The sequence below is a fragment of the Salvia hispanica genome, chromosome 5 (genome assembly GCF_029641045.1).
Source record: "Salvia hispanica isolate PSC_SH4W2 chromosome 5, Shi_PSC_v1, whole genome shotgun sequence".
NCBI lineage: Eukaryota > Viridiplantae > Streptophyta > Magnoliopsida > Lamiales > Lamiaceae > Salvia > Salvia hispanica.
The window spans coordinates 17,896,592-17,923,934 of NC_142696.1; the positions used below are offsets into that span (position 1 = coordinate 17,896,592).

The 27,343-nt window shown below is 37.0% G+C and overlaps 4 protein-coding genes and 1 pseudogene across 15 annotated transcripts; 2 read left to right on the forward strand and 3 right to left on the reverse strand.

Moving 5' to 3' along the window:
• Positions 1–152: 152 nt before the first annotated feature.
• LOC125190972 (telomere repeat-binding factor 4-like) lies at positions 153–3,808 on the forward strand. 7 transcript variants are annotated; one of them, XM_048088408.2, is made up of 7 exons: positions 153–385; positions 1,189–1,370; positions 1,752–1,836; positions 2,232–2,315; positions 3,074–3,351; positions 3,444–3,471; positions 3,542–3,808. In XM_048088408.2, the coding sequence occupies exons 1-7, from the start codon at positions 161–163 to the stop codon at positions 3,623–3,625; spliced, it is 966 nt and encodes a 321-aa protein (XP_047944365.2). In that variant the 5' UTR covers positions 153–160; the 3' UTR covers positions 3,626–3,808. The 7 variants fall into 7 exon arrangements, with proteins under 7 accessions (XP_047944365.2, XP_088914458.1, XP_047944368.2 ...); XM_089058332.1 differs by having other exon boundaries at positions 3,447–3,471; XM_048088411.2 differs by having other exon boundaries at positions 3,074–3,347.
• A 1,441-nt stretch (positions 3,809–5,249) lies between these two features.
• Positions 5,250–7,502, reverse strand: LOC125190971 (glycylpeptide N-tetradecanoyltransferase 1 pseudogene; annotated as a pseudogene). The gene is made up of 2 exons (XR_016130298.1): positions 7,344–7,502; positions 5,250–6,884 (listed from the first exon to the last, which is right to left on the reverse strand). The product of XR_016130298.1 is annotated as a glycylpeptide N-tetradecanoyltransferase 1 pseudogene (transcript).
• A 3,559-nt stretch (positions 7,503–11,061) lies between these two features.
• On the forward strand, positions 11,062–11,532 carry LOC125189752 (uncharacterized). Its single transcript, XM_048086991.2, has one exon. It carries the CDS (start codon positions 11,157–11,159, stop codon positions 11,460–11,462), a length of 306 nt encoding a protein of 101 aa, XP_047942948.1. The 5' UTR covers positions 11,062–11,156; the 3' UTR covers positions 11,463–11,532.
• A 49-nt stretch (positions 11,533–11,581) lies between these two features.
• On the reverse strand, positions 11,582–15,414 carry LOC125190970 (casein kinase 1-like protein 2). 4 transcript variants are annotated; one of them, XM_048088405.2, is made up of 14 exons: positions 15,035–15,414; positions 14,913–14,953; positions 14,242–14,311; positions 13,977–14,150; positions 13,803–13,898; positions 13,639–13,706; positions 13,431–13,492; positions 13,262–13,325; positions 13,113–13,197; positions 12,901–13,027; positions 12,738–12,820; positions 12,613–12,667; positions 12,341–12,447; positions 11,582–12,221 (listed from the first exon to the last, which is right to left on the reverse strand). In XM_048088405.2, exons 3-14 carry the CDS (start codon positions 14,275–14,277, stop codon positions 11,997–11,999), a joined length of 1,182 nt encoding a protein of 393 aa, XP_047944362.1. In that variant the 5' UTR covers positions 14,278–14,311; positions 14,913–14,953; positions 15,035–15,414; the 3' UTR covers positions 11,582–11,996. The 4 variants fall into 4 exon arrangements, with proteins under 4 accessions (XP_047944362.1, XP_047944361.1, XP_088915038.1 ...); XM_048088404.2 differs by having other exon boundaries at positions 13,977–14,125; positions 15,035–15,413; XM_089058912.1 differs by having other exon boundaries at positions 14,879–14,953; positions 15,035–15,067.
• Positions 15,415–15,563: 149 nt separating this feature from the next.
• LOC125188765 (putative phospholipid-transporting ATPase 4) lies at positions 15,564–22,323 on the reverse strand. Of its 2 annotated transcripts, XM_089058911.1 has the most exons (12): positions 21,956–22,323; positions 20,901–20,975; positions 18,740–20,735; positions 18,542–18,652; positions 18,111–18,387; positions 17,938–18,026; positions 17,763–17,850; positions 17,468–17,677; positions 17,204–17,329; positions 16,825–16,923; positions 16,543–16,734; positions 15,564–16,455 (listed from the first exon to the last, which is right to left on the reverse strand). In XM_089058911.1, exons 3-12 carry the CDS (start codon positions 20,542–20,544, stop codon positions 15,790–15,792), a joined length of 3,663 nt encoding a protein of 1,220 aa, XP_088915037.1. In that variant the 5' UTR covers positions 20,545–20,735; positions 20,901–20,975; positions 21,956–22,323; the 3' UTR covers positions 15,564–15,789. The 2 variants fall into 2 exon arrangements, with proteins under 2 accessions (XP_088915037.1, XP_047941769.2); XM_048085812.2 differs by lacking the exon at positions 20,901–20,975.
• Positions 22,324–27,343: the final 5,020 nt, after the last annotated feature.

Sequence of the window (27,343 nt, forward strand, 5' to 3'; positions counted from 1 at the left end):
ATTAAAACTCATGCTATTTAATAAAAATTTATTATTACACGACGAATAAAGTAGAAACTGTAAATTAAAAAATAAAATTAGAAAAATAATTAGAAACAAGCACAGGTGACACGTGTTTGGCTGCATCCTATAAAGCGAGTGAGTGTTTGTGTTGAGGTCGATGAAGCGGGAGGCTCGGATACCCCGAGACTGTGGCAGCGCTTCACCGAACTCCGCCGTAAATCTGCCTTCCAGAATGGGGAATCAGAAGCTCAAGTGGACCTCAGAGGAAGAGGAGGCGCTCAAGGCGGGTGTCGCCAAGTACGGCGCCGGGAAGTGGAAGAACATTCTCGTAGATTCCGACTTCAAGCACAAACTCTCCAACCGATCCAACGTTGACCTCAAGGTTTTCGATTTTATGCAATGTCTACTGTTGCTTTTACTATTTTTTAATTGTTTTGTTGTTTTTGCTATTTTTAATTAAGTTTGGTCAAGTTTACGTCGTTCTGTTGGTGAGATTGATTAATTATGCGTCTGCTTCTACATGTTTTTGTGGATTTTGTGAATTGACGACCTCTACCGTTTAATCGGTGTTAGTTTTATGAAATAACACTAATTTTGAGAGTGAATTGACAATGTCATGCTGTGTTGTTTGAGCAACTTATAGATCATATGAGGATTATGTTAATTCTGAGTTATGTTTACGTTAGTAATTGTTGATTGCTCTGTCTGTTGCTCTGTCTGTTTCATTGGAGTTGTAGATGATGCAGTGCCATTGTGTTTTTAGTATTATCATCGTGATGCATATCAGCTGAAAGAGGATTACTCTTTTTATAGTCAAGAGAGGCTTTGATATATAAAATGTAGTGTAGGTGAATATCTATTTCGTGTAGATCCCCGTTGAACGTTTTATCAGGTGCAAACTGTCACTGAGTTACTTCCCATTGTTATTAGGGAGCAATTTTTCATGTTGAAGATATGAGTGTTTTTATTGACTTTAGAATTATCTCTCAAAGCCTTTGATCTATTTGGTGCTATTTTATTGTTAGTGTTGGTTGTCAAAATAACCTACTTTGACTTAGGCTGTTTTTCATTGGGATTACTTCATTTAAACAGACCATCTTATGAGCTATTTGGAGAGTGTAATGCTCTTCCTATATTATTGCGTGATAAATAAATTCTTTGGTCTCTTTCTGATGTTCTAATCAGGACAAATGGCGGAATATGGGCGGACAAGGCTCGGGGGCTAATTCTGTGAATTCCAGAGCAAAGTCAATCACAAATGGTGCTCTGATACACAAAGCTCAGAGTTCAGATTTAACTTTGGTTCCTATAGACAATGTGATTGAAAAACCTCCTCAAAGCCCTGAGGGTGTTAGAAATTCTAAGAAGTATGCTTCGCCTATCATTTTAGTGATCTTCTCATGCCGTATTATTCTCTTAACTAAACTATCTGGTCAGGATCATTTGTTTCAAAGTATCTCGTATATTATTAGTAAAACTCTGGTGGTCATTCATCTTTTCTATTTTCTAATTATTTACATATTTTTTAATTGATGCTCAGGCTGTGAAGACCATTTGACTATCTTTAAAACAAATTTCTCTGGACAACTGGTTGTTGATCTCGATTCTCTTTATAATTTACTTTTAGATATGACATACAATTGTTGGAGGCATATCATGAACAACTTCTCTTCTATCATTTTATTTCTTGACTGCAGTTGCATATGCACTCTGCTACGGTCTTGGTAAATTGACTTCCCCATTTTCAGGTATAATGAAATGATACTTGAAGCACTTTCGTCAATCAAGGATCGCAATGGACCTGATTTTGTTTCAGTTTTGAGGTTTATTGAGGTCAGATTATAAATCTATTCGCTGCAAGTATATGGTCACACTTTGTGTTTCTATTCTCTACTCAAGGTAGACGCTTAGTTAATTTGATTTACACTTACATGGAGATGAATAATTAGAACAACAGAAGCTTATTACTTGAATGAGCATTGAAAAGAAAACTCGTGAGAACATAAATCAATGTGCACCAGTGTTAGGTTTGTAGTTTGCAGTAGTCCAGCTGAGCCTTTTTGTGCACACATATCATTTTCATATCCTTTCCGGTTGAGGAAAAGATCAGCTCCAGGCTGGAGTATCTAGTTACTTTGTTATATGGCCCTTAATTATCTCCTCTTTCCCGGTTTAGGAAACAAATATGTGCTTGAAACCCTAAAATTCTATCAATTTGTGTTTGGCAGAAAAAGTATGAGGTGCCACAAAACTTCAGAAGGTTACTCAGTGTGAAGCTGAGGAAATTTATTTTACAAGGCACAGTTGAGAAGGTATATGAATTCCTCATCCACATGTCATTATGTTAGGTGTATGTGTCCATATTATGAAACGTATCTTTCAACTTCAATATATGACCTAAAATGCCATTATTTTAGATTAATTTTATCTGTGTTTCAGTTTTGAACTGTACCTTCCATACTTATACTGCTGGGTAGCATGTCTGTTGGATAATCATCTCCCATGCGCACACATAGGGATTTTCACTCTGTTTTTCTGCACAAAATATCTCTGTAAATGCAAATAAACATAATCTCGTGTTGCTGCTGCTCCAATGTCAGTTTAATTTTATTTTTCTTTTGCATGCTCCAAACTAGGGCTGTTCATGAACTGAGCTGCGCCGAATGTCGATGGGCTCAAGCTTGGTTCGTTTAGTATCGAGCCAAGATCCAAACTTTTTTTTATCGAATACCAAGAGGCATGAGCTTATTTTAGTCTCAATGAACTTTCTAAATTTAGATATATGTTTAAAATTTTAATTATTTTATTTTGAAAATATATATTGTTTTATCCACAATAACACAATATATTCATTGGTTAGCACTTACCAGCCTAATAATACTTTGCTTAGCTTGATTTGTTTAGTTAGTGAGCTTCTCTAAATGAGCTCAGCTCCGAATAGCACATTGGTTCATGAAAACCCTACTTTAAAGTTTAAACTATATGTATAATTAACATACAGTTTTAAGGCCTATTTCTACATACTTTATCAAGGTTTTGTGATGCTTATGCCTGTGAAATATTCGGACAGGTTCAAAACCGCTACAAGATCAAACATGCTCCGTTGGGCACCAAAACACCTTTGCCGAAACAAAAAGTTGCTAGGTCAAAGCCAAGACGAGATACTAGGAGTAACATTTCAACTGAAATGGAAGATGCTGCTAAAATAGCTGCGCAAAAGATTGCGGAGGCAGAAAATGAAGAATTTTTAGCTGCTGAAGCAGTAAAAGAGTCGGAGAGGCTCTCGCAACTGGCTGAAGAAGCAGATGCAGTGGTCCTGCACTTAAAACAGAGAATCGAACAATGTAAGTAAGTTCACTGAACACAAGAACCCACCATCTACTTCAGTTGTGATCCATGGCTGATTTGCTCCGTTTGTTTCTCATAATCAATCTGGAAAGGAGAAAGGAGGCGACTCAAACTCCAAAAGTAAGCAATTACGATTTAGTGTTTCTGCAGCCTGAAGCCACTGTCGTGATTTAGTTCTTTTTGATTGAAGAATTTTCTGCTGTATCATCTGTTGAGACGCGCTCCAGTTGTTCTGTTTTGCATGCGATGGAGCCAAGTTCTCGGTTTGTCGTGATTGGAACGAGCTTCATGAATATATTGGGTGAGGATGAGTTGAGGAATGCACATTATTTCATAGGATGTTAGCAACAAGAATGCTGTTAGTTATAGATGTATATTCTGTCAGTTTCTGCTCAATCTCACTTCCTGTGTATTGTTGGTGGTTAGATAGCAATTCTATTTTTTCATTTTGATCTAATTCTAGGAAGGGTGTCGCTTTCTTTTTCTTGTTTTGTTTTTTGTGGTGTTTGGCCCACAACTGCTAGAAATCAGGTTTAACAAACGTCGCACCTCCATAGAGGGTGCACCGTACACACATCATACGCTGAAACTGAACTACCAGTAAAACATAAATACTTGGTACTACTTCCGATTTATTGTAGTTGATACGTTTTTTTAAGCATGAGATTTAAGAAATTTATTTTTAAAAATTAAAATGGAGAGATAATAATGTAGGATAAAGATTAGAGTACGAGATAGAAAAAAATTATCACAAAAAAAAATGACTCGACTACCTTCGAACAATCTGAAAGGCGAAAAGGAATACACCCCTGACAAACTACTACTCCCTTCGTCCCAAAGTAGATGGCACACTTGGAGAATGATACGGGATTTTAGGAGATGTTGTTTTGTGTGTTAAGTGGAGAGAGAAAATAGTATATTTATATTAATGTGAGAGCGTTTTTTCCATTAAAAAAAATATGACATCTTTTGTGGGACAAACTAAAAAGGAAAGTGTGACATTTGCTATAAGACGGAGGGAGTACTACACTCTAGATTCCTAAGAGCACTCCCAATGGTCCGGCGATAACACTCGGCGATTTTTCGCCGAAAATCGCCGAGTTATCGCCGGCCGTTGGGTGTGTTTCGGCGATAATTCGGCGTTAATTCTACCGAATTAACGCCAACTCCCGATTCATCGGCGCCCACTGTAGGCGCGATTCGGCGATTTTTCGGCCTTTTTTTTTTTGAGTTAGGGAAAAATAAGGGAGAAACCATTGGAGCAGTTGGCTAAAAATTGGGGATAAATTTTGGTGCTGATGTGACGCTGATGTGGCAGGAGTTAGGGAGAAATAAGGGAGTTTTTAGGGAGAGCATTGGGAGTGCTCTAAATAAGCTAAACAACTACTCCCCCCATTCCATAGTAGTAGAAGCTTTTCTTTTCGGCACAAAAATTAAGACAAATATGCACAATGAAATAAATAAAAAAATAATAAAGTAGAAGAGAGGAAAAAAGTTGAGAATAAAGTAAGAGCGAGAGAAAAGTAAAAGTGAGAAAATGTGTTACTCCTTCATCCCAATGTAGTTAAGTCATATTCTTTTTTAAAATTGTCCCAAAATAATTGAGTCATTTCCTTTTTTTAAGCAAAATGTCAATATTCTCTCATAATTTGCTCTTTCTTACTTTATCCCCTCTTTTACTTTACTCTCTTCACTTTAACCTTTACCATATCAATTTTTTAAAACTCGTGCCAAAAAGAAATGTCTCAATTACCTTGAGACAGATTTACTAAAAAAATGAAATGGCTCCGCTACAATGAAATGCCCAAAATGAAAAAATGACTCTACCACTATTTAATGGAGTGAGTACTAATAATGCTGAACCCAATCTCTACAAATACTATGCTTTCGAAACAACATTCCTCAATTCAATATTTTCCATTAAGCTCATTTAAACTAACTCGAAACGCACAGTGCATCAGACTTACAAAGGGAACTCATCTATGATCTAACAGCACACACATTCGCCCCGGTTTGGGCAGAATACAACAGCACAAGGCAAATAAGTTCAAAATATGAATGAAAATCAAAATTCAGCACAGATGTTAATCATCAATTGTTGATGCACATATCGGGTTCTCTTCAAGAACATTTGTTTCAACAATGAAACAAGAAGAGTTGGATCAAGTTACGAAAAATGGCCAAGCCAGGACTGGGCAGGAAATCCATAGAAGTCGACTCTATAAGAGCACAAGGCCTAGCTCCGACGATCTCAAAACATGCTTTAGCCGATAGTTGTAGAGGTAATAGTGAAGTTTGCCATCTCCCGGGCCGAATTTCAGTTCTTTCAAGAAGGTCTCGTTGTGCATGACATCCAGAGCGTTGAACACATCAAAGTCCTTCTTCTTGGCAACAATGAGGGCATCACTCATTAGCTGAAGCAACGGAGTCTTGGTCGAAACATTGTAATAAGAATACGCAGCCTTCAAAACAGAATGGTTCTGGCTGCCTAGTATGGAAGAAGGGAGACTGTAAAAACTGCAGAAGTCGGTAATCTCATGAGTTTCAGGGCTTTCGACCAGATAGCTTTCCACAACATCCTCCTTCGGAAGCAGCCAGTGTTCTACGTCATCCACATCAAAGTCTGGCGCAACAGCAAACTGCTGCAGATAGTTCCTAAGCAGACGAGTGACTGCAGGGACGTCATGAGGCTCCATTTTCCTGAAACCGGGTGTGGCCGTCTGATCTGATAGCTTGTACAGCTTGATTGTGCGACTCATTGTCATCCTCGCACCAAGCCTAGAAAACCCAACATCAATGAGCTTCTTTGGGTTCAAAGATCTATGCCAATACTGACAAGTTGTGACGGGCGTAGGAAGGACAACACCAGCAGTATAGGCCGCTTGCCAGATATTCTCGAGATGGACCCTCCGGGTAACCTCTTTGATCATGACTGGAGCAAGCCTTTTTGATCGGAGCTTCTTGTGAACACACAGGAAGTTTACTTCCGCCATCAACACAACAGTGTCACGAACCCGGATTCTTGCAGGGATGCCAGTAATGAACGCAACCAACTTTTTTGAACTCTTCACCCTAACCCCTATGTGCCAGCTCCTGAAATAACCAGGAGGGCGGAGTGCCCACCGAAGAAACTCTTTCGAGTAATTGAACCTGAACATGTTCTCGTCGTCCTCAACATAATTGTTGGTCAGCAAATTGTACACCTCAGCACAAACCTCTTCCGAGTCTATATCACATGTTATCCACTCGTAAGGATATGGGAGGTTGTAGGGCTCCTGCTTGACCTCGGAAAGTGGCGTTGGCTGCTCAATCGGACCTTCAGGCAGGCTCGTATCACCGAGTTCATTGAACTGTCCTACAGGCTGGGTTTCCCAAAACTTATGCCTCTTTGCAAGTGACAAAGATTCTTGCACCTTCCTCGCCAATGCATCAATCGATACGTCACTCTCGTTTTCTGGAGATTCACTATTGTCACCGGATGTAACATGATTCTCATTTGGTTCACTGTCACCGGCCATTTTCAAAGACTTACTCTGCCATTCATCAAGACCACCACATTGTTTATACAGCAGGTATTATAAACTCATTCCAAAAAAAATACACATTTCTCCATCGAACTCTAATGTGATAAACCAAAACATCAGAAATTCAGAAAGTATGTTAAAAAACGCACAAAATCATCTATCCAAAAAGCTAACATTTAGATTAAATCTCTCAAAAAAAGAAAAATAACAAGGCATTAATTAAATCACTACTCGAGAAGTTTGATCTATATTTCACAGATTTGAAGCAAAATCCACATTGCAAATCCGCGTAAATTGAAGAATTGTGTCTTTCACCGACTACTCGCATCAGAATTCACTTACAAAACTCAGATATAACACCAGATAAACTGCGCATATCAGCAATCAATGGAAACAAACCACAGACAACAAGATCTAAATCAGCTTAAAACACAAGATATCAAATACTAATCGACAGAGAGCTGGTACCTCAACTGATGGCCGGGATTCTTTGCGAGAAGACCGAGAGTGGAGAAAGGATATGAATGTGGAGCGAGAATTTAGAGAAAGAAAAGAGGCATCGGAAACGACGAGATGGAATCGCAACGGAAGAGGAAGACTCAAAGGAATTGGAATATTATTCTTTGCTTTACTCCATCAATGGGTATTTCACTCTATTTTTATTATATTTCACAGTATATTAATATTTTTCGTAAAAATTACTTTTTATATTTTTAATTTTACAATTTTTCGTAAAAAAACTCAACTGTGATTTTTATGAAAATTGTTAAATTAAAATATTAATATCAACCAACCATTTCTCTATATCTGCAATCAACTTATAATAAATTCTTTTCACAAAATTTACCTCGGAATTACTATTGGTTTTCAATAAGATAACTTCGAAATTACTGTTGGTTGTAGGCGGATGAGTGTTTCGGATCTACATATTAGTCATGAATGTAGAAAAATAAAGTAATTCCCCAATGTGGAGTATTTTTTAAAAGATCTTGTCTTCTTCTGTCCACGATTAATTGGTATAATTTTCATTTTTTTGTTTGTCCAAAGGACACCTTTAATTTTTGTTTTTGCCTTCGTCCTGCCATATGCGAGACGCTTCCTTTGAGCACGAGATTTAAAAATTAATACTTGTTTCATCCCACTTTAGGAGTTCCGGTTGAAATATTTCACTAATGGTATTAGGTCTCATATTCCACTAACTTTTTTCCACTCGCATTTTATTATAAAACTATATAAAATAGGATTCACATTCCACTTTCTTTTTTCACCAACTTTCATTTATATTTATTAAAACTTATGCCAAACTCAAATGAGACTCTTAAAGTGGGACAAGGGAGTAGTATTTAAAAAGTTAAGTGGAAAGAAAGAAAAAAGTAAATGAACGAAAAGAAAATAAAGTACACAGATAATAAAGTACTTAGAGCATCATCCGCAGCGGCATCTCGCTGCGGGCTCGGTCTCGTCCCGGCGAGGCGAGACCGTAGCGAGACGCGCTGCAAGCCATCGGTCTCGTCGCATGTCTCGGGGTGGATGGAGGGGTGGCGAGACATCTCGCCACGCGCCAGCAACACGTGGCGCGCACTGGTGTGAGGCGTGACGCCCACTCGTCGGCCCGCGAGTGGGCGTCGTTTTTTTTATAATTATATATATTTTTTAATTCTTAATAATAAATAAATAAATTTTACCATTTTTTCTTCCCGTTTTTTTTACTGTTTTTTTTTTAATTTTTAATTTTTATTTTTCCTCCACATTCATCTATAAATAACACTACACACACAATTCCCCCACCATTTTTTCCACACACAAACACTACACTCAAACAAACACCATCCCTCTTTCCTCTCCAATTTCTGCAAAAATGTCCGGTGACGAAAACTCCGGCGGCGAGGGCGGCGGCTACGACTTGAACGCGTTCGACTGGGGAAGCATGTACAATGTTTTGGGTGCCGCTTCCGGTTCCAGTTCGTCGCCGTCAACCCAAAGGCTCGGCGACGCCGGCGTACCAACCACCATCTTTTTCCAGTTGATGCATACTATCGTGCTCCCCCTCCCTTGGGTCCGAGGAGCTCGCAAACGCAGGGATTATCCCAAATTAGGGAGGATATTCCGGAGGAACACACTCCGGAGCGGAGGATGATGGACAACGGAGACGACGACGGCCGTCATCCGTTCACAGAAGTGAAGACAATGGTGGTGTTCGACGCTTGGATCAGTACGTCGAACGATCTCATCCTCGGAACTCAACAAATCCGCAAGGCTTTTTGGGAGAAGGTCACCGCTGTATACAACGCAAAAAGGCCGAAGGAGGCCATCCGCCGCAACCTGAAGATGCTCCGCGCTCATTTTGAGCGAGCCGACAAAGAGGTCAAAAGATTTTGTGGGATCTACAAGAGGGAAGTGGAGCCGACATTTTGAGAGCGGCTTTGTGAGTCTTTAAATCTGACACCAAAAAAGATTTCAGATTTCCCGATGTTTGGGAGTCGGTCAAACATATTGATAGGTGGGCTGGCGGTGTCGATTCCTGCATGGGCTCGAAACGCACAAAGCATACGGCGGGTGGCCATTACTCGTCTAGTGATGGCGGGGAAGGCAACGCCTCACAAGAGCTTGAGTTCCCTACATCCGATACAGGGGGCTCCTCCGGTATACGACGTCGGCCGCAAGGGAACAAGGCGGTGAAGGCGGCTAGAGGGAGGGGGAGGGGGAGGGGCCGAGGCGAATCAAGCCAGGCGGGCTCCCAAGGGCCGCCGAACACCCTAATGTCCATATACTTCACTGCCACGATGGCTGACACTTCCCCCATGACGCCTCCCCAATATCAAGCTCATCTTGCCAGCATTGAGTATCTGGCAAATCAACTTGGTATTCCGCCTCCAGCTAGCTTGAGGGCACTGCCACCGCCTTCGGGGGATGATTCATCGTCGGAGTAGTTTTTATAATTTAATTTGTAGTATTTTAAATTATGTCTTTTTTTTTTTTTAGGATTTTAACTATGTATTTTTATTTTTTTTAGCATTTTAATCATGTCTTTTATTTATTTTTTTAGGATTTGAAATTGTAATTTTCTTTTTTTTTAATGAAGTGTGTTTTTATTAATTGAATTTGTTGGAAATAAAAATAAAAAATGAAATTGAATGAATAGTTAATGGATGAGATGGACAGATGCAGGTGTTGTCTCTTAGTTAAGAGATGGGGATCATGGGGTAAAAAATGCAGTAGGGCCTGTGAGTAGTAAAGGGATGAGACGGTTAAGAGACGATATTGAAACACCGCTATGGATGCTCTTAAGAGCGAGAAAATATTTTTTTTCTAGATAAATAACTCATTTATGATGGGACACCCAAAAAGAAAATTAACTCCCTCATTATAAGATGGAGTGAGTACTACTTTAGATAGTGGATTACACTTTCTACAATTCATCTCATTGACATTATATTAAAAAAATAATGTACATAACACTAGGAGTAACATTTCATTTGTCTTAAAATAATACTCCCTTCGTCCCTCATAATTTGTCACCATTTGACTGGGCACGGATTTTAAGAAATGTAATAGAAAGTGGAATGAAAAAGTTAGTGACATGTGAATCCTACTTTTATATATTAGTTTTATAATAAAATGTGAGTGAGAATGAGTTAGTGGAATATTGGTTCTACTACCAAAAATGGTAAAAATGAAAGGTGACAAATTTTTCGGGACAGACGAAAAAGAAAATAGGTGACAAATTTTCAGGGACGAATGGAGTACCAAATAATCATAGACGAAGGGAATATACTCCCTTCCGTCCCTGCATACGTGGGACGATAGACTTTTTACTTATTAAAATAAGTAAAAAAAAATAAGTATCTCAGACGAAGAAGACCAAGGGTAAAATAATGGACGCAAAATACTCAAAAGTCTGTCCGTAGGCATAATATTTAACAACACACACTCATCATAGTATTTCCATTATTTCACAAAATAAACCAAATATATAATTGATCAGCTATATGTGGACCTAAGAATAGATCAATACCTAATAATTTCTTAGCTCATCACATGGAAGATTTCATAAAACAATGCAAGTCTACTTGAAAATTCAACGTCCAGCCATGCCACGTGGCAAGAACCCACCTTCCAGCCTCATGTATCAACATGCAATGAACATTAAAAAACTCAAAATAACAAAAGGGAGCACTTCTATAATTCAAGGTCACTGTGTGCTGTGTGTTGTATTTGTCCATCCATATAGTGAAAAGAAAACCCTTGTCTCTCTCTCTCTCTCTTGGTTTCTCATCCACCATGGAGAAGTTTTCAAGATCCAAGTCTACAAGGGATGAGTATACGCAGCCAAGAAGCATGAATGATCTGAGAAGCTACAGCAGCTCAGACTATCAAAATGTAGACTACAATTTCAAAGAGGTGAAGATGAAGAAAAACAAAATTAATGCAGATTCAAAGAGCTGGATGGATCCTGAGCTGCTGAGGAAGAAGAGGATTGCAGGCTACAAAGCCTATGGAGTTGAAGGGAAGATGAAGAGCTCATTTAGGAAGAGTTTTAGATGGATTAAACATGCTTGCTCCAATCTTGTCAATGGCTTCAATTAAATGTTGGGATAAGTTGTTTTGTGAAACTTGATTATGATTTGGTGATTATTTACATGAATTGAGGTTTTTATCTGATCTTGATCAAGGGTTTGTGCATAGTGTGCAAACAAGTAATGCAATTAAACAGCATAAGTGTGCATTCTATTTCTCAAGTTTCCATAACATACACACCATAAAAAATTGTATGCATTTTTGCTACAAAAAATTTATAACTACATGCCATGAAAATGGCAAATCAAAAGAATTTGCTAGTACAACATTAGACAGGTAATGAATCTGCCTTACCTGAGGTGGTATTTCACCCCGGCCTCGAACCAACCTCACTCTCGTCGCCTCAAAAGTCTCACTTTCACCTTGGAAGCTACCTTACATCTCATTATCTGCAAGCACCATTTACTGGTTAGGATTCTGTGAGCAGCTTTCCTTGAGGGAGAAACAACAGACTCCCCTCCGTGTTAAATAGGTGTCGGTATCGTATACGTATACAAAGGGAAAAATCGTAACCACAAGTCCTGATAACACTGCATTCATTATCTAGTCATTGCCAATATTCATTCTCTCCATTCCCTTGAGGGTGTAGTCGCTAGGGTTTGTGTTGGAGGGGTTGTGTGACGTTGCAGGCGGACTTTTTCGCGCAGCACTATCTCCATCGACTGCGTGTGAAGGATCACCATTATTCTGAGAATTCTCTGAATCCCGATTACTAGAAACTGCAGGTTGCTTTGATGTTCTGACTTTCTGGCCATTTGAAGTGGATATCTGCAGAAACCATTAAATCAAGCAACATGAACAATATTATGAGAGACATTGAGGAGGAAAATGCGTTCAATTTCAATGTATTTCAGTTTTGGAGGTTAGAGAAAAGGTAGTAGTCTTACCTCCTTTGGTATATCACTTGCAACTGGATCTTTCATTTTAGACAAATTCAAATTTGCAGAATTTGAAACATTTCTCCCACGAAGAGGTGGCTTGCCTTCATCCAAACCTGCATGAAGTTATAGAAATTCCATCAAATTCGAAGCATTTACAATCAAGCTTACCAGAACAACCATCTGATCGGTAAAAGATGGCTAAAAACGAGGTTGTTTGTATGAAAATAACAGAAATCTACCAAGTGTGATGGAAGTCAAATAAATGCTCAAAAAATCACCTGAGTCTCTGTCGTTATTACCAGGTGGCACCATTGAACTTGTTCCAGCAGCACCCTGTCCCAATATTCATCAGGCTGTACTTGGAGACTAGAGCAGCTGAGCCTAAATGGAGGTTATTACTTACTAGGGTACGAGATGGAGGATTGGCAAGCTGTGACTGCTGATACTTCAAAATAGTCCAATCAAATACGTAGTCAAATTGAAAACCTGCCAAAAGAAACACAAGGCATAGAATGAGGATGGTAGGAACGGAGAAGATGCTGGGAGGATAAGGTAGACGTCATCACCTTCACGAATAAAAAGGTCACGGAAAAGTCTTTTTAAATAACCATAATCAGGTTTGTCCTCAAATCTTAGTGAGCGGCAATAATGGAAATAAGAAGCAAATTCGGTTGGATAGCCACGGCATAAAGACTGCAAAGGAAATACCAAGTTAATGTCCATCTCTAGCACAGCAGGGAATATACTTCAATCCAGAAGCTATAAAAAGTTTAATCACCTCTATTGATGTTTGAACTTTTTTCTCACTAATTCTATCATACTTTTGTTTCTTGTTTCCAGCTTGCAGTCCCTGCCAGGGAAGGCTACATTTTTTTCGAGTTATGAGTGAGCATATCGTGAACTAACAAGACAGGATTCAAGAACAACCTTCCTCTTAAGAAGTACATGACAACGTAACCAAGTGATTCTAGGTCATCCCTCCGGCCTTGTTCTATCAATAGATTAACACAGTGGAGCAGAAGAAACTAGAAATTAGCTTTCTACGACATCTGAAAGGTCAAATGGGTAAAAGAAATGGCACGTGCCACATGCGTACCGATGCCAAGATGTGTATTTATACTTGCGAATCTGGCTGTTCCTGTCAAATTCTTATTTTCTCTGCATGATACAGTAAGTATTGCTGAACTACCTTGGTCGGGTACAATATAGCATTGAAGAAAATATTCAAAACTAAATGATTAGAAACTCAGATTACCACGTAAGATCTCTAAGTTCTGAAGATAACTACACAGAACACACCATACCTATATGGAATATGCTGATGGTTAGAATCTCTATATTTCTTGGCAAGCCCAAAGTCAATGGCATAAACCTACATGTCAGTAAATGGAGTTATCATCCGAGATACTTAAGAAGCAAACCGTTAAACAAAAGTGAGAAAACATTCAAAATAAGGTAAACAGAAAACCTGATTTGCACGCCTTCCCAAGCCCATGAGAAAGTTGTCAGGCTTTAGATCTCGATGCAGAAAAGACTTAGAGTGAACAAACTCAAGTCGATTAAGCTGGAAGAGAAACAAAGATTTCCAAAACAAGTGAAACATTAAATTGTTTAAGAATCCTAATCAAACAGTGTCAATTACCATCTGATCTGCAAGCATGAGAACAGTCTTTAACGACAACCTCCTACTACAAAAGGTAAACAAGTCCTCAAGACTCGACCCCAGTAAGTCCATCACGAGAACATTATAGTCACCTTCAACCCCAAACCATTTAATATTTGGGATTCCGGCTGTCAAAATAAAAAAAATTGCCAACTGCCAAAGATGAGGATAATGATATAGTATAATAACCATGTATAAAAGGAAATAAACATCAAGCAACTAAAACAACAAAAGAGGATATTACTTCCTCCTTGAAGTAATTTGTACAACTTTGACTCATAAAGCAATTGGGGATGTCTTGTCCTCACATTTTCCTGAACACATGAATTACATTCTTAATAAAGTAATCATAAACAAAAAAGGCAATGTAGGAGAATCTACCAAAGAAGTGCATAAATACATTACGATGATATCCAACAGCATGGGAAACATTTGATTAACATTTTTGGGATAAATTTATGACTATGAACCTTCTATGTAGGATGTAGCTTGTGTTCCCTAAACAAGAGATTCAACTCCCTATAATTGTCAATTATTATATATCGATCATTATTATTACTCCTATCTTAAGATTCGGATAATATATAGCATCATGTAGATGACAAGAAGTAGCATAATGATAGTGACGAGCTCTAAAAACACTAAGAATGGAAGGCAAGAGCATAAAACTAATCTCATGCTCAAACAAAAGTTGCATTATCACATACATGTTTCTCACAACATTGAAAAAGGTTCAAGCCTAAGATAATGAAACACAAGAAAAAGCTAATATTTTCATGTTCTTTGCAGAAAGCAAACATTCATTCATCAGTAATCAATCCACCATAGATAAACTTCAAGTTATATTTTTACTTATACAATTTCAATGTAAACAAATTTACATGCAAGAACAGATGAAAACTTCAAACTACGTACGAGCTTGATTGCAACATCCTCATTCGTCTGAATATTAGTGCCTGCCAACAACACAAAATAACCAATTCATTGAAAAGGTCTCGAATTTAAACAATCAAATTAAACAAAATCAGGAACCATGCCTAAGTGAATCTCTCCGAATGAGCCATTCCCAATTTTTCGCCCCAACCGAAACTTATTCCCCACACGCTGCTCCATTTAGAATACCCAATCATATCAAAATTCTTCACAAAATCAAACCAAATAAAGCTGAAAATGGCAGGATTCTGGAGAGGGAAAACGACGTAAAGAGGAATGAAGAATCAACAACCGGCATTTCAATAAGAAACACCTAGAATTCATCACTTTGATGCGATTCGATCAATGAAAACACAATTTTTTTCGCCTTCACACCAATATTTTTAGCACCAACAAATAAAACAAAATAATACGATTAATTTATTCATATTCCTTTTGCTTTTTTCACTTTTGTCTCTTCTTTCCTCTGGATTTCCCCCCTTTTTGTATTTTGGGGATTAAATGATTCCAAAAGAAAACATTTTTTTATAATTGAGTTGATTATAGGTAAAGATTAATTGATTACTGAAAGTATTGTAATACAAAAATTGAATTCGACATAATACTTAGTCATAAGCTCATAACCACAAAAAATTAAAGAATGAAATGAAAATATGTAGCTACCTTTGTTGAATTCGTTATCTTACAAACTAGTATTTCTACAAACAGACAACTCTCACTACACTTGCCACTCCATCAAGAAAGAATTAATAGAAAAATAGGTACAAGATTTCGATCAAACCAAAACAACTAAAATAAAAAAAAAATAAAAAAAAAAGCACCAAAAAACATCAAGAAAAACTATAAGCTATATCCAGAATCAAGTTTGTTGTGGAACAGCATTGTTGAGAGAGTACTTCTTGTTGAGTCTTCCTTTCAACTGCCTGATCGTCGCATCCACTCTTGCCGTGAAGCCGATCTTGGTCGTGTGGCGGGCCTTGGTGCGCTCGGCCTTCCACATCTTATGATCCCGGATGTGCTTCTTGTAGTACTTGATCTCCTGGATCACATGGTGGTCGAGCGGGTTCACCAGGCGCTGGAATGAGATGTGGGCGAGGTAAGGCATGTTGCACGCAACGGTCACAAGCAAGGTGGTGCTCCAGTAGATCGGGGCTGGGCCGAGGACTTCGGTGAGGATCCTGAAGGCGTTCACATCAAGTGCGTAGTTCAGCTCCCCGTAGATAAATAGGAATATGTACCAGAAGGCGACACTGCCCCACACGAATAGGTGTTGGATCCATGTGAAGTGGCTCATTGTTAGAGCAATTTGGCAGTTGACAGCCCATATGATGCCGGTGAACATAGCAGTCCCGAGGGCTGTCATGTCCGCAGTCTGGCCCGAAGCCCTAAAGGCCTGGTCGTAGAAGATGATGATGTTGAGGAAAAACACGATGAGGGATGTGTATAGCCCATTTGCCATCCATCCGAATATTCTGTACCAGTCAAAGAACAGGTTTTTCGGACCTTGTTGGTATAGAGCAGGAAACTGCAGTTGCATCAACAGTTTTCATGAACACGCAATCAGAGAGAGAGGGAGAGAGAGGTGGGGGGAAGAGAGAGCAGAAAAACTAACCTGTAAGCATACTTCAGAATCTACATCCTGATCAAACACCCCAAGCGAAATGACGGGCAAGGATGTAAGAACAACGTTGAATAGGATCATGTACCAGTCGACATACACAGATTGGCCGGAAAAGCCAGCAAACGCCTCAAAGTAGAAGATTGTGAGGCCAAAAGCAATGTTTTTATAGAAGAAATAACAAATCTGCATTAAGATATTTGGATTCCCTAGTTAAAATGAAAGCATGGTCGGTCATTGCATTATGGTGATATGTTTCAGGCCATAAGGAATTACCATCTGAGCAATTCTTTTGTAACACCAATGACCGTGTACAACCAGAAGCTTCTCAAGAAACCGGAACTGTGCAATAGCAAAGTCGCTAGCCATCACAGCCTGAAAATAGCTGATGAGTAAGCCAGTTTGGGATCGTACAAATACAATACGTGTACCAAAAGCAAGACAAGTTTCATGGGATTTATAAGCATGTGGTGTAATATTTTTTCACCAACAAGATAAATCAATCTTCAACATATCTAGCTTTCTATTTCAATTTGATATGCTTAATTAACGCTACAATAATGCGTCAATGGAAGAAATGTCATCATTCCGAGACAGCAAATTAGTAAGTTGTACATATATAAAGTTTTATATGCAAGAGAGATTTGTTACCAACCTGCATTCCTTCACATCCACTAATGCCAACACCGATGTCTGCTTCTTGAATCATGCCAACATCATTAGCACCATCACCAATTGCCAATGTCGTTTTCCCAGTTCCTTCTTTAACTAATCTTGTTACCTAAAGACCAAAAGCATAGCCAACTGTGAGATTTTGAGCAAGGAAAAGAGCCCACCATGAACAATTACGCATCCAACAGAATTGGCAAAACAACAGATTATGAATTTCTTTGACCCAGGACAAGAATATATATTCTACCAGAGCTTTCTGCCTAGGTGAGACACGGCAGCATATGACAGAAGCACAGCAAATTGCTAAATTCAAGAATACATTCTTCATGTCATCCTCCAAGGCATGAGTTAGAGTTTTCCCATCAATGATCAAAGCAAATGCCGCATGAGGATCCTTTTCCAGCTTGATCATTTGGGTGGCATTGGTAATTTGCATTAAGATATTCTCTTTTACAGCCTACAGAGCAGAAGACAAAAACTAAGGCTTCCATAGATAGATAAAATTCACCACATATCGATCATATTCTGGACAAAGAATGTACCTGTTTGGGATCTTGGACTAATGCATCCGTGTTCATTGTTGTTATACATATCTGCTTCATGCCCTGTCGAAGTAAACTACAAGAGAATCTGCACAATGACGAGGTCTGGGTTAGCATTTTGAAAGCTTTGATTATTGAGTTGCCCTATGATAATTTAAATAGTTAGGAGTCAGACCCTATATTAATTGCAGTTTCCATCTTATCACCTGTCAGAACCCAGATCTTTAAACCAGCTTGTGCTAGTTTGTCAATACACTGGGGAACCTGCACAGATGTAACAAGGACAAAATAAGATGGGGGAGATAGAGAATTGATAGGTTCAAGGCATTGATAAGATATAAGTCGTACTCCATTCTGCAATTTGTCTTCCACAGCCGTTGCACCGACAAGTATGAAGTCCTTTTCCATCATATCAGCAACCCGATCAAGCATTGCTTCCCTATCACCACCTATCGCAGTTTTTGCTCTGATAAACTCTTCGTTCCAAGCAGCATATTTGTCTTCCTCAAGTTTCTTGTAGGCAAGGGCTAGTGTTCTCAAACCAACCTCCCCATATTCGTTCAAATGTTTTGAGGTTACTTCCTCGTACATTCTACCATTCTTTGCTAGCCTATCAAAGATGATGCTGCAAAGCAAAGTTTGTATAATAGCACTCAGTACAGTCAAATAAAAGCAGCAGCAAGTATCAATACAGAAAAACCCCTTCATGTAAACAAGGAATTGCAAATAGAACAATGTTTCTAATATTCTTTTCCTTTCTTTGATTATATTTTTTTTACCTGTCAGCTCCCTTGCAAAAGACAAAGATCTGTCCATCCTCGTCCCTAATGATGACAGACATTCTCTTCCTTTTGCTAGTGAAATCCAACAAGTTGAGAACTTTGTATTCCCTGAACTTACAAAAATATGTCATATGTCAAGACGTCAATCAGAAGATCAGACCAAGTAGCAACAGATATATCAATTCATGGTCTCACCTTTCTACGGGCTCTCCAGAGGGAGAATATCTCTCACGAACAAATATGCTTGACTGCGTCCGTCTGCAGAACTCAAAACCAAGTTCTCTCGCAGCTACAAGAAACGCACCTTCATCAGGTGATTCTGCTTCATAAGTGAAGGTGCCGGTCTCTTCATTATGTTCTGGAATGGCAGTGTGGCAAATCGAAAGTATCCTGAAAAATAGTAGGATAACATCTGCATTGGGTTCTTTACACCAATTCCCATTCATGAGGCGACAATCCTCAAAGCTGAACCCCTTTATGGGATGCCTCCGATCCATTTCATTTTTCGAAGAAACAACAGACTCTAATTCAATTTCCGGTTCTCCGAAGCTGCACCCACCTTTTCGCCAAGAATGAGGCGTACTTGCTTGGCTGTGGCCATCCATGTCCATGGCAATCTGTTTAGCAGCAGCAAGTTCCACATCACTAGCGCACATGCCATATGCAGTACCAGCAATTGAGCATTTAAGGAAGTCCATTTGGTTGCAGGTCAAGGTACCAGTTTTATCTGAAAGGATTGTATCAACTTGACCCAGTTCCTCATTCAAGTTTGAAGTTCGGGCTTGAGCTGGAGTTCCAGTCTCTTCATCAAACATCTCAAAATCCCGGTTTATGAATAATGCTTGGAGGACTTTCACAACCTCAATCGACACATAGAGAGATATAGGTATCAAGTATCCATATAATATCAGAGCAGTGATTAGATGATAGAACCCCGACCTCAGAGGGTTCCCTGGATCGTATAGTTCTTCACTATCTGGAACTTGTAAATACCACTTCTTTGGCAAATCATATTTAGTCTTCACGATGAAACCAATGGAGCTAATGATCGAGATGAACACGAGAAAGCTGAAAAGTATGTATATTATTCTGTCCATTTGTTTCTCAATCCTACTCCTTTTAGAAGGAGATCTCGTGGAATTTTGCATAACTTTGCTATCATGACCAGTGAATATCACCACTCCATAAATGTAGGCTGTATTTCGAAGCTTCGAGTCTCTGAGGAGAATTTGACTGGGATCAAGAGGATAGATCTGTCGATCATACTCAAAATTACCAACAAAAGTGTAGAGGCTGGGATTGGGATCCTCACATTTTATGGTCGCTTTGAACTCATTGAAAGTTGGGTCATCATCGAGGGGAAGTGTTACCTCTAATGATCGTTTCACCTTCAAATTAGTCTCCCCATCTAAGTTCATCGTTTCAACATAACAAATTCCATCTTCATAACTGGAAGATAACAGCAGTAAATCTGCAGGAAAGAATTTATCCTTCTCTACCTTCACTATATCTCCAACCCTAAGCTTCATCCACGGCTTAAGACCAAATAAACCGTCTTTTTTATGTACACTAGCTTTTCGCAAATTGACCTTCATATCCTGTATAAACCTACGCCAATCTTCCAAAGCTTCTTTAGCCATACTCAGTCCGACCACAAAAGCCAAAGGTGCAATCATACTCAGAGCAGAGAATGGTGATATAGGAGTCAGTGATAAGACCGCAGCAAGAAGAAAGTAAAGGTTAGCAACGCGTCTGAATTGTTCAAATATCGCTTTGGGCAGAAACGTTACAACATTGTACTTAGTTGTGGAAATGTAGTTTGAGCAATACTTAATAGGCTTGTGCTCGTGCATACGAGGCTCATTGCAATGAACCACTCGCGAGTAACCAGGTCCATGGATGTCATGCGGGCCATCTTCTTTAGGAGCTTGTGGCCTGAAACAACCAAATGTATACAGCTGGCTCCTTCGAATCCTTGCTCTTATCCTACCCCGAGCCATCCGGCAACTACTGTGAAAATCAGAGTCACTTTGCTACCTCGCAGTCAAACATAAACACCCAAAACTTGCCTCCACAAAGCAAGTAAAGGGCTTGCTCACATAACCACTAAACACCAAAGCTAAATTGCCATACCCACCACATCAAGCCTAACCTTAAAGCCGGTGTATGAACAAATGCAGCTGTCTTACACCTGCAAGCAAATATTAACAACCAGATTCAATACTATATTCATTGTATACAATTCATGTTCATAAAACTAATCGCACTTACTCCCATGCTCATTCAATAATAATTAACATGAAGCTCATACTCACTTTCTACCTCAGAATCATAAACATAAACACCCAAAACTTGCCTCCATGGTGCAGGCAAAGAGCTTGCTCACATAACCACTAAACCCTGCGGCTAAAATGATGTGTCTGCGCAAAGCCTATCCCAGAACCCATGTATCAGAAAATGCAGCTGTCTAACAACTGGAGACAGATTATTATAGCCAGATTAAACACTAGATTCATTATATACATCTAATGTTCATAAAACTAACCGCACCAACTCTCACGTTCATTCGACAATCATTACAAAGCTCGGAGTCACTTTGCTACCTCAGAAACAGAATCACAATCATAACCATAAACACCCAAAAATTGCCCCCGGAGATCAGGCAAAGGGCTTGCTGACATAACCGCTAAACTTCACAAATAAAATGACGTGCCGACATAAATCATAACCTTAGCATCTCTGTATGAGCAAATACAGCTGTGTAACAAGTAACGACCCGAAACAGATTGCAACAGCCAGATTAAACTAACTACACCAACTGTCATGTTCGTTAGAAAACAATTACAAAGGTCAAAGTCATTCAGAATCATAAGCATAAACACCCAAAACTAGCCTCCATATAGCAGGTCAAAGTGCTTGCTCACAAAACCACTAAACCCCCACAGCCAAAATGACGTGCTCCCACAAAATCTACCCTAAAACCCATGTATGAGCTGTCTAACAACTGGAAATAGATTATAACAGCGAGATTAATTATATTCTACTACTTAATTAATACTACAACTCATGTTGATCAAATTAATCCCACTAACTCGCATGACGCAGCCACCAATTTACATGATCATTAGCATCAAGATTTCGAGATCTTTAACACCATCTATTCTATCACAGCTAAGAAAGACCTAACCGCATACCAAAAAAATCAAATTAGAAGACCAAATTAAAACCAGAAATACATTTTCAAATAAATTAAAATCAACAATCAAAAAATTTGAGTACAAGGTAAAATTCACCACAAGCGAATACACCACTTCTTCCAGCAACATTCATACGTGAAAACATCACAGAATTCACAGTACCAATGCAAAAAAAAAAAAAAAAAAAATGGCAGCTCAAATTTGTAGTACTAACCAGCTGAAGAGGTTGGAAGAAAAAAAAATTAAAAACAGTGTTCTTGAAGCTTCAGTCCATTGAAGAGGGAAGCAAAACCCACATTGACCAAACAAGATTCACGTAGAGAGATGTGAAAAGGTTGATGGTTGGTTGGTGTAGTTATTTAGCCGGTAAAAGCTTGATCGGGATTGGAATTTGGCGGATGGAAATTTCAATTGGGAGATCGCAAGAAAGTAAAGAATGAGAGAGAGAGTGAGGAGGGCAGGGTGGTAGAAGAGAGGGAGATTTGATTGATTTCCAGAAAATCACAGTTTTCTCTCTCTTCCAACTCCGATACAAACGCCACTGCTCACGCTCTTGCTTCTTTCTTTTTTTTCTTTTTCTTTTTTTCGTTTTTCAAAAATGAGTTTTTAATTGGAGAGAGAGATCTTAAATTCTTTGAAATTTATTTTCATAAATTATTAGGTTAGGATCTTATGGTCTACTAATTCAATATATGAAACTTAGGTTTGATCATTTTCAAAGTTTAGAAGGAAAAAAGATTTTAGGCCATCTGTCATGGAAAAAAATAAATAAGAATTTTGTACTATTCTTTTTTATTTTAGTATATTTTTATTCATTTCTCAAATTTCCTTTTTCTATTTATGATCATTACATATTTTATTTACCTACATTATATTTGGTAATTGAGCCTCAAATTTCATTATAATAAATAATACTACTATTATAAAAAACGAACATACATTCAACTAGGTTTCTATTTTTTTACGTTTCTTAATGTCATATATCTGAATCAAAACGAGAATAAATACACTACCTTAATAAGTTATTTTTTCCACCCAAGATACTCCAGAATTACAAAATGTCCAGTAGTGTCACCGGATTAAAATTCTTCATACAATATGCGAAACATAAAAATTTGCATACATATTTATTATTGAGTTTTCAAACACTGTTAGTCGATCTAATAAAACTTTCATACCATATTTTATAACTCTCTCCGTCCTGGCTAAGATGACACATTTCTTAGCTGACACGGGATTTTAGGAGTTAATGGTTATAGTATTTAATTATAGAGAGAAAATGTGGGTGCAAGTATTAAAATATAAAGAAAAAGAAAAATGAATATCTTAATAGAAGTGAGAAAAAGTGGTTGGGTGTATTAATTAAAGAGAGAAAGTTTTTTTTAAAAAAAATATATCATCTTAGTTGGGACAAACTAAAAAGGAAAATGTGTCATCTTAAATGGGAAGGAATGGAATGGGACGGAAGGGAGTAGAATTTTAATGGTAAAGTTTGGACCTATACCTTGTAGAGCAATTGACCGAAAATTTTAAAGGTAAATTTTAATGGAGTAAATTAAATTATTCCACTACTCCTACTATATTGTTTTGTATACCGAAATCATTTTCCCGTAATTAAACAAGTATTGGGCCTACAACTCTCCCTCCACTACCGGCACATCTGTGGTCCCACTTGTTGACGTGGCCTACGACTGGATCTGCCTTATTTGTTTTATCTCTAATATTTTCATCACCACATCTGGTTAATACTATATACTGAGTATCTGGTTAATATATGCAAATCCATTCATTAGCTTTAGAATTAGAGATCAAACCAGGGCTCTTGATTTAGTTTTCAATGGATGAAGATGAGATGGTAGTAGTGTAATTTGGGCATGGATCCCCTGTAATGGCAAAATGCAAGGATGTTGTGCTTATCTATATTGCACATAATGTAAATAAATAAAAATAATTTAAGTGTATAAAAATTAATGGAGAGTGTAGATGAGTAGAACATCCCCTACTGTGCATTCTGTCACATCAGGCGATTCTTGCCACGTAAATTTCTATTCTTTATCAGATATTCAAAGTACTTCAATCAAGTATCATTTTTGTTAAAGTACAGTCGTAGTTTATTACTTCCTTCGTCTCATGATAGATATCACATTTTCCTTTTAAGTTTGTCCCACAAAAGATGTCATATATTTTTTTTTCAGAAAAATTCTCCCTCACAATAATATAAATATATTATTCTCTCTCTCTACCTAACACACAAAATAATAGTATTTCCTAAGATCTCGTGTCATTTTCCAAGTATGTCATCTATTATGGGATGGATGGAGTACTTCATTCTATTAGTTTATTAAAAAGGGATATTGACATCTAATATCATGAAACTTTTAAAAAGTTGGGTTTTTCCCACGAACTTTAAAATTAGCAAATAATATCACGAACTTTACCGCGGGTTTGTTTTTTCCCACGAATGAAAAAATTCATGTTATTTTAATAGATTGAAGAACAATTTTGGAGGGTGTGCTTCAAGAAAAACTATCTTCAAAGATTGAAAAACTTGAAGCTCTCAAAATTGTTGTCGAGAAATTACGAAAAAAAATCCGTATCATAATATTATCTGTGGGAATTTTTTCATTGGTGAGAAATAACAAACTCGGGGTAAAGTTCGTGATATTATTTGCCAATTTCAAAGTTCGTGGGAAAAACCCAACTTTTTGAAAGTTCCATGATATTAGACGTCAATATCCCTATTAAAAATAATATATGAGGTTTATTACTCCATTCCAGTAGTTTATATTCATTTCACTTTGAATTTGTATTTGTTTAAATTTTTGCAAATTTTAAAACGGATAGACTGTGTGAAGTGTTTTAAAAATGAAGTATTTCTTTTTTATTGTGATGTATTTGTATGTCAATGTTGATGAAGTTACAACATCATTGATTAAGTTATAACCTCATTAAAATAAGTTAGTGGACTGAAGTAATAATCCACTTGAAATTCAATGAAGTAAACACATATTTTGGTGAACTGATAGTGAACTAAAGTAATAATCCACTTAATGCATAATTCCACCGGGAATCACCAAACCCCCCTGTTGGCGCCACCGCTATCGTACTACACCATCGGCGGAAACAAGACCATCAAATTCAATGATTGAATTGAAATAAAAGCACCTCGCACAGAAGAAGATGAGCTCTTGAGCTTGTGATCGTCTTTGGATTTACCCATAGTTGAAGATGGATTGATTATCATCTCAAACGAAATAAGACCTAATTGCCTCAGCCGAAAATCAAATTAGAAAAATATCATCTGTCAAATTAGGTTACTACTTCGTTCAATTAGGATATTACTTCATTCAATTAGTTTATTACTCTTATATTTTTAAAATTTACCCTCCTAATAATGTTATGAATTAATTGCTATGTTTTGAACTAAAATAGAAATGAAGACAAAATAATTTACGCAACAACAAATCTTATTCATAAAAAAAACTAAATCTAAGAATTCCAATTTAGTCTTTAAATTTACTTCCGTAATCGGTCACAACTCTTGTGCATACACTAATCAAGAACTATCCGATTATTGGTTCGACCCAACTTGTATAATTGAGTTGGATATAATAGATTATTATATACTCCATTTTGAGGTTAATATTATACGTAATATTCCTCATTTATGTTTGTACCAACTTTTGTTTTCCCACGTTCTTAGTATTTTGTGGCTGCATTTCTAGGAAACTATTTTCTATATGGACCCATTACTTAAAAATGGGGTCCACGTTTTTTCGTTTCATCACGTCGATTTTTCTTTCTCTAAATGCTTGGCATATAGCGATAGAGCCAATCAAATGTTTTATTAATAGATTATGCAATCAACTAATTATATAATTTTATATAATATATAAATAATTAATTACATAATTTAATTATAAACACATATTACTCTTGAATCACACAAACCTATATATTTTACCTTTTTGTACTGAAATCCTAATTGAGTTTTCTAGGTATTAATTGAATCAAAGTTATGTTCCCACTTTGAAATATAATGATTTAATGAGTTCTATTGAATTTAATTAACGCACTTAAGTAATATTATGTAAATTATAAATTATCCAGTAATTATATACTCCACTATCTTACTTAATTTGTATCAAACGTCACAATTGGGGCTATTTTAGTCGAGTCATTTTCGGTTGTATTCAATTTTAATTTGCAAGTTATTTTCAACATTAAACACCAATATTAATCAGACACCAATGAATTTCATCGATGGGTGGTGTTGGGTATCACCGACAAGCTTTTTAAGCATTATATCATGAAATATGAATCACAAGATTTCAGATAAAACTTTGTCAAAATTAAATTAATCTCAACTAACCACTTCAAATTTGGGCACGCGTTTTCTTATGGAGTAACTAGAAAAGCCGTGTAGGAAATCATCTAACTCACTATTTGTATTTGAATACCCAAAATGTAAACTCTAGTGTAGATTTATCTTCTACTACTATTTTACAACAAATTTATATGCTACTTCAAAAATAATTTTGTGTATTTTAATTATTTGTTTTTTCTTACATTTAATTGAAAGCAAATTAATACTATAAGTTATAAATTAAGTCTGTATATGATACTCTAAGAGTTAAATGGAGTATGATATTGCTCAAAAATCACTGTTGATTTTTGTAGTTGACAATTCAATTTTAATGAATTTTAATAAATGAGGAGTAAATATGTTGTGTACTTGGCAAATCACATTTGACACGGATTTACATGCACATTTTTGTATGACTAAGCCAATAATTCGTCTTAATTAATATTAATGCATTGCTTGACAAGAATTAGTAATTATAATATCAATAATTGAGGACACGCTTTTAGCCAGCACAAAGTCTTCTTCACCAATATTAGCAAGCACGTCTATGATAAGTATAGTAGTATATATACATAGTAAAAATAGTGCGTGGAGAATATAATTAGGGTACAAACTAAAATGAACTATCTCTTCAACTTTGTATTTATAAAATTGTCTTCCTTCATAACAATATATACTAGCAGTATTTGTTCTATAACACATTAGATTTGTTATTAGTTAAAGTAGAATATACTAGTAAATTACATAATTCATTAACAATTATGCACTATTTATTATGTTCTTTATCTTGAGCAACAATATTCATTTTTAAAAAAATATATAGGCCGAGAAAGTCACGAGTTTCATTATCTATTGTGCATGTCACTCCAAAACATACTACTACTATTACTTACTCCAAGTAACATTATTTTTGTAGGACATGTTCAAAAAATATTCCACCACTATAATCTAATTCTAAGAGTTGCTTTATGATTGTAAAGTCGGCCAAAATTTTAAATTTTTTAATACTTCTACATTTCCTTAAATCATAATACTAGTATAGTTTAACCTCTTGTCGTTGTCCTATATGGAGTACTTCGTTGTTTCATCCATATTATGTAAATAATAAAACCATATGGGAATTTTTAAATAATTCCAAGCGCAACATAATTGATCCTAGAAAATTGCAAATGAATGTTTGATTATTAATTAAATTTGCAAAGACAAAAGTAGTGGATGTATAAACTCTTGAAATTT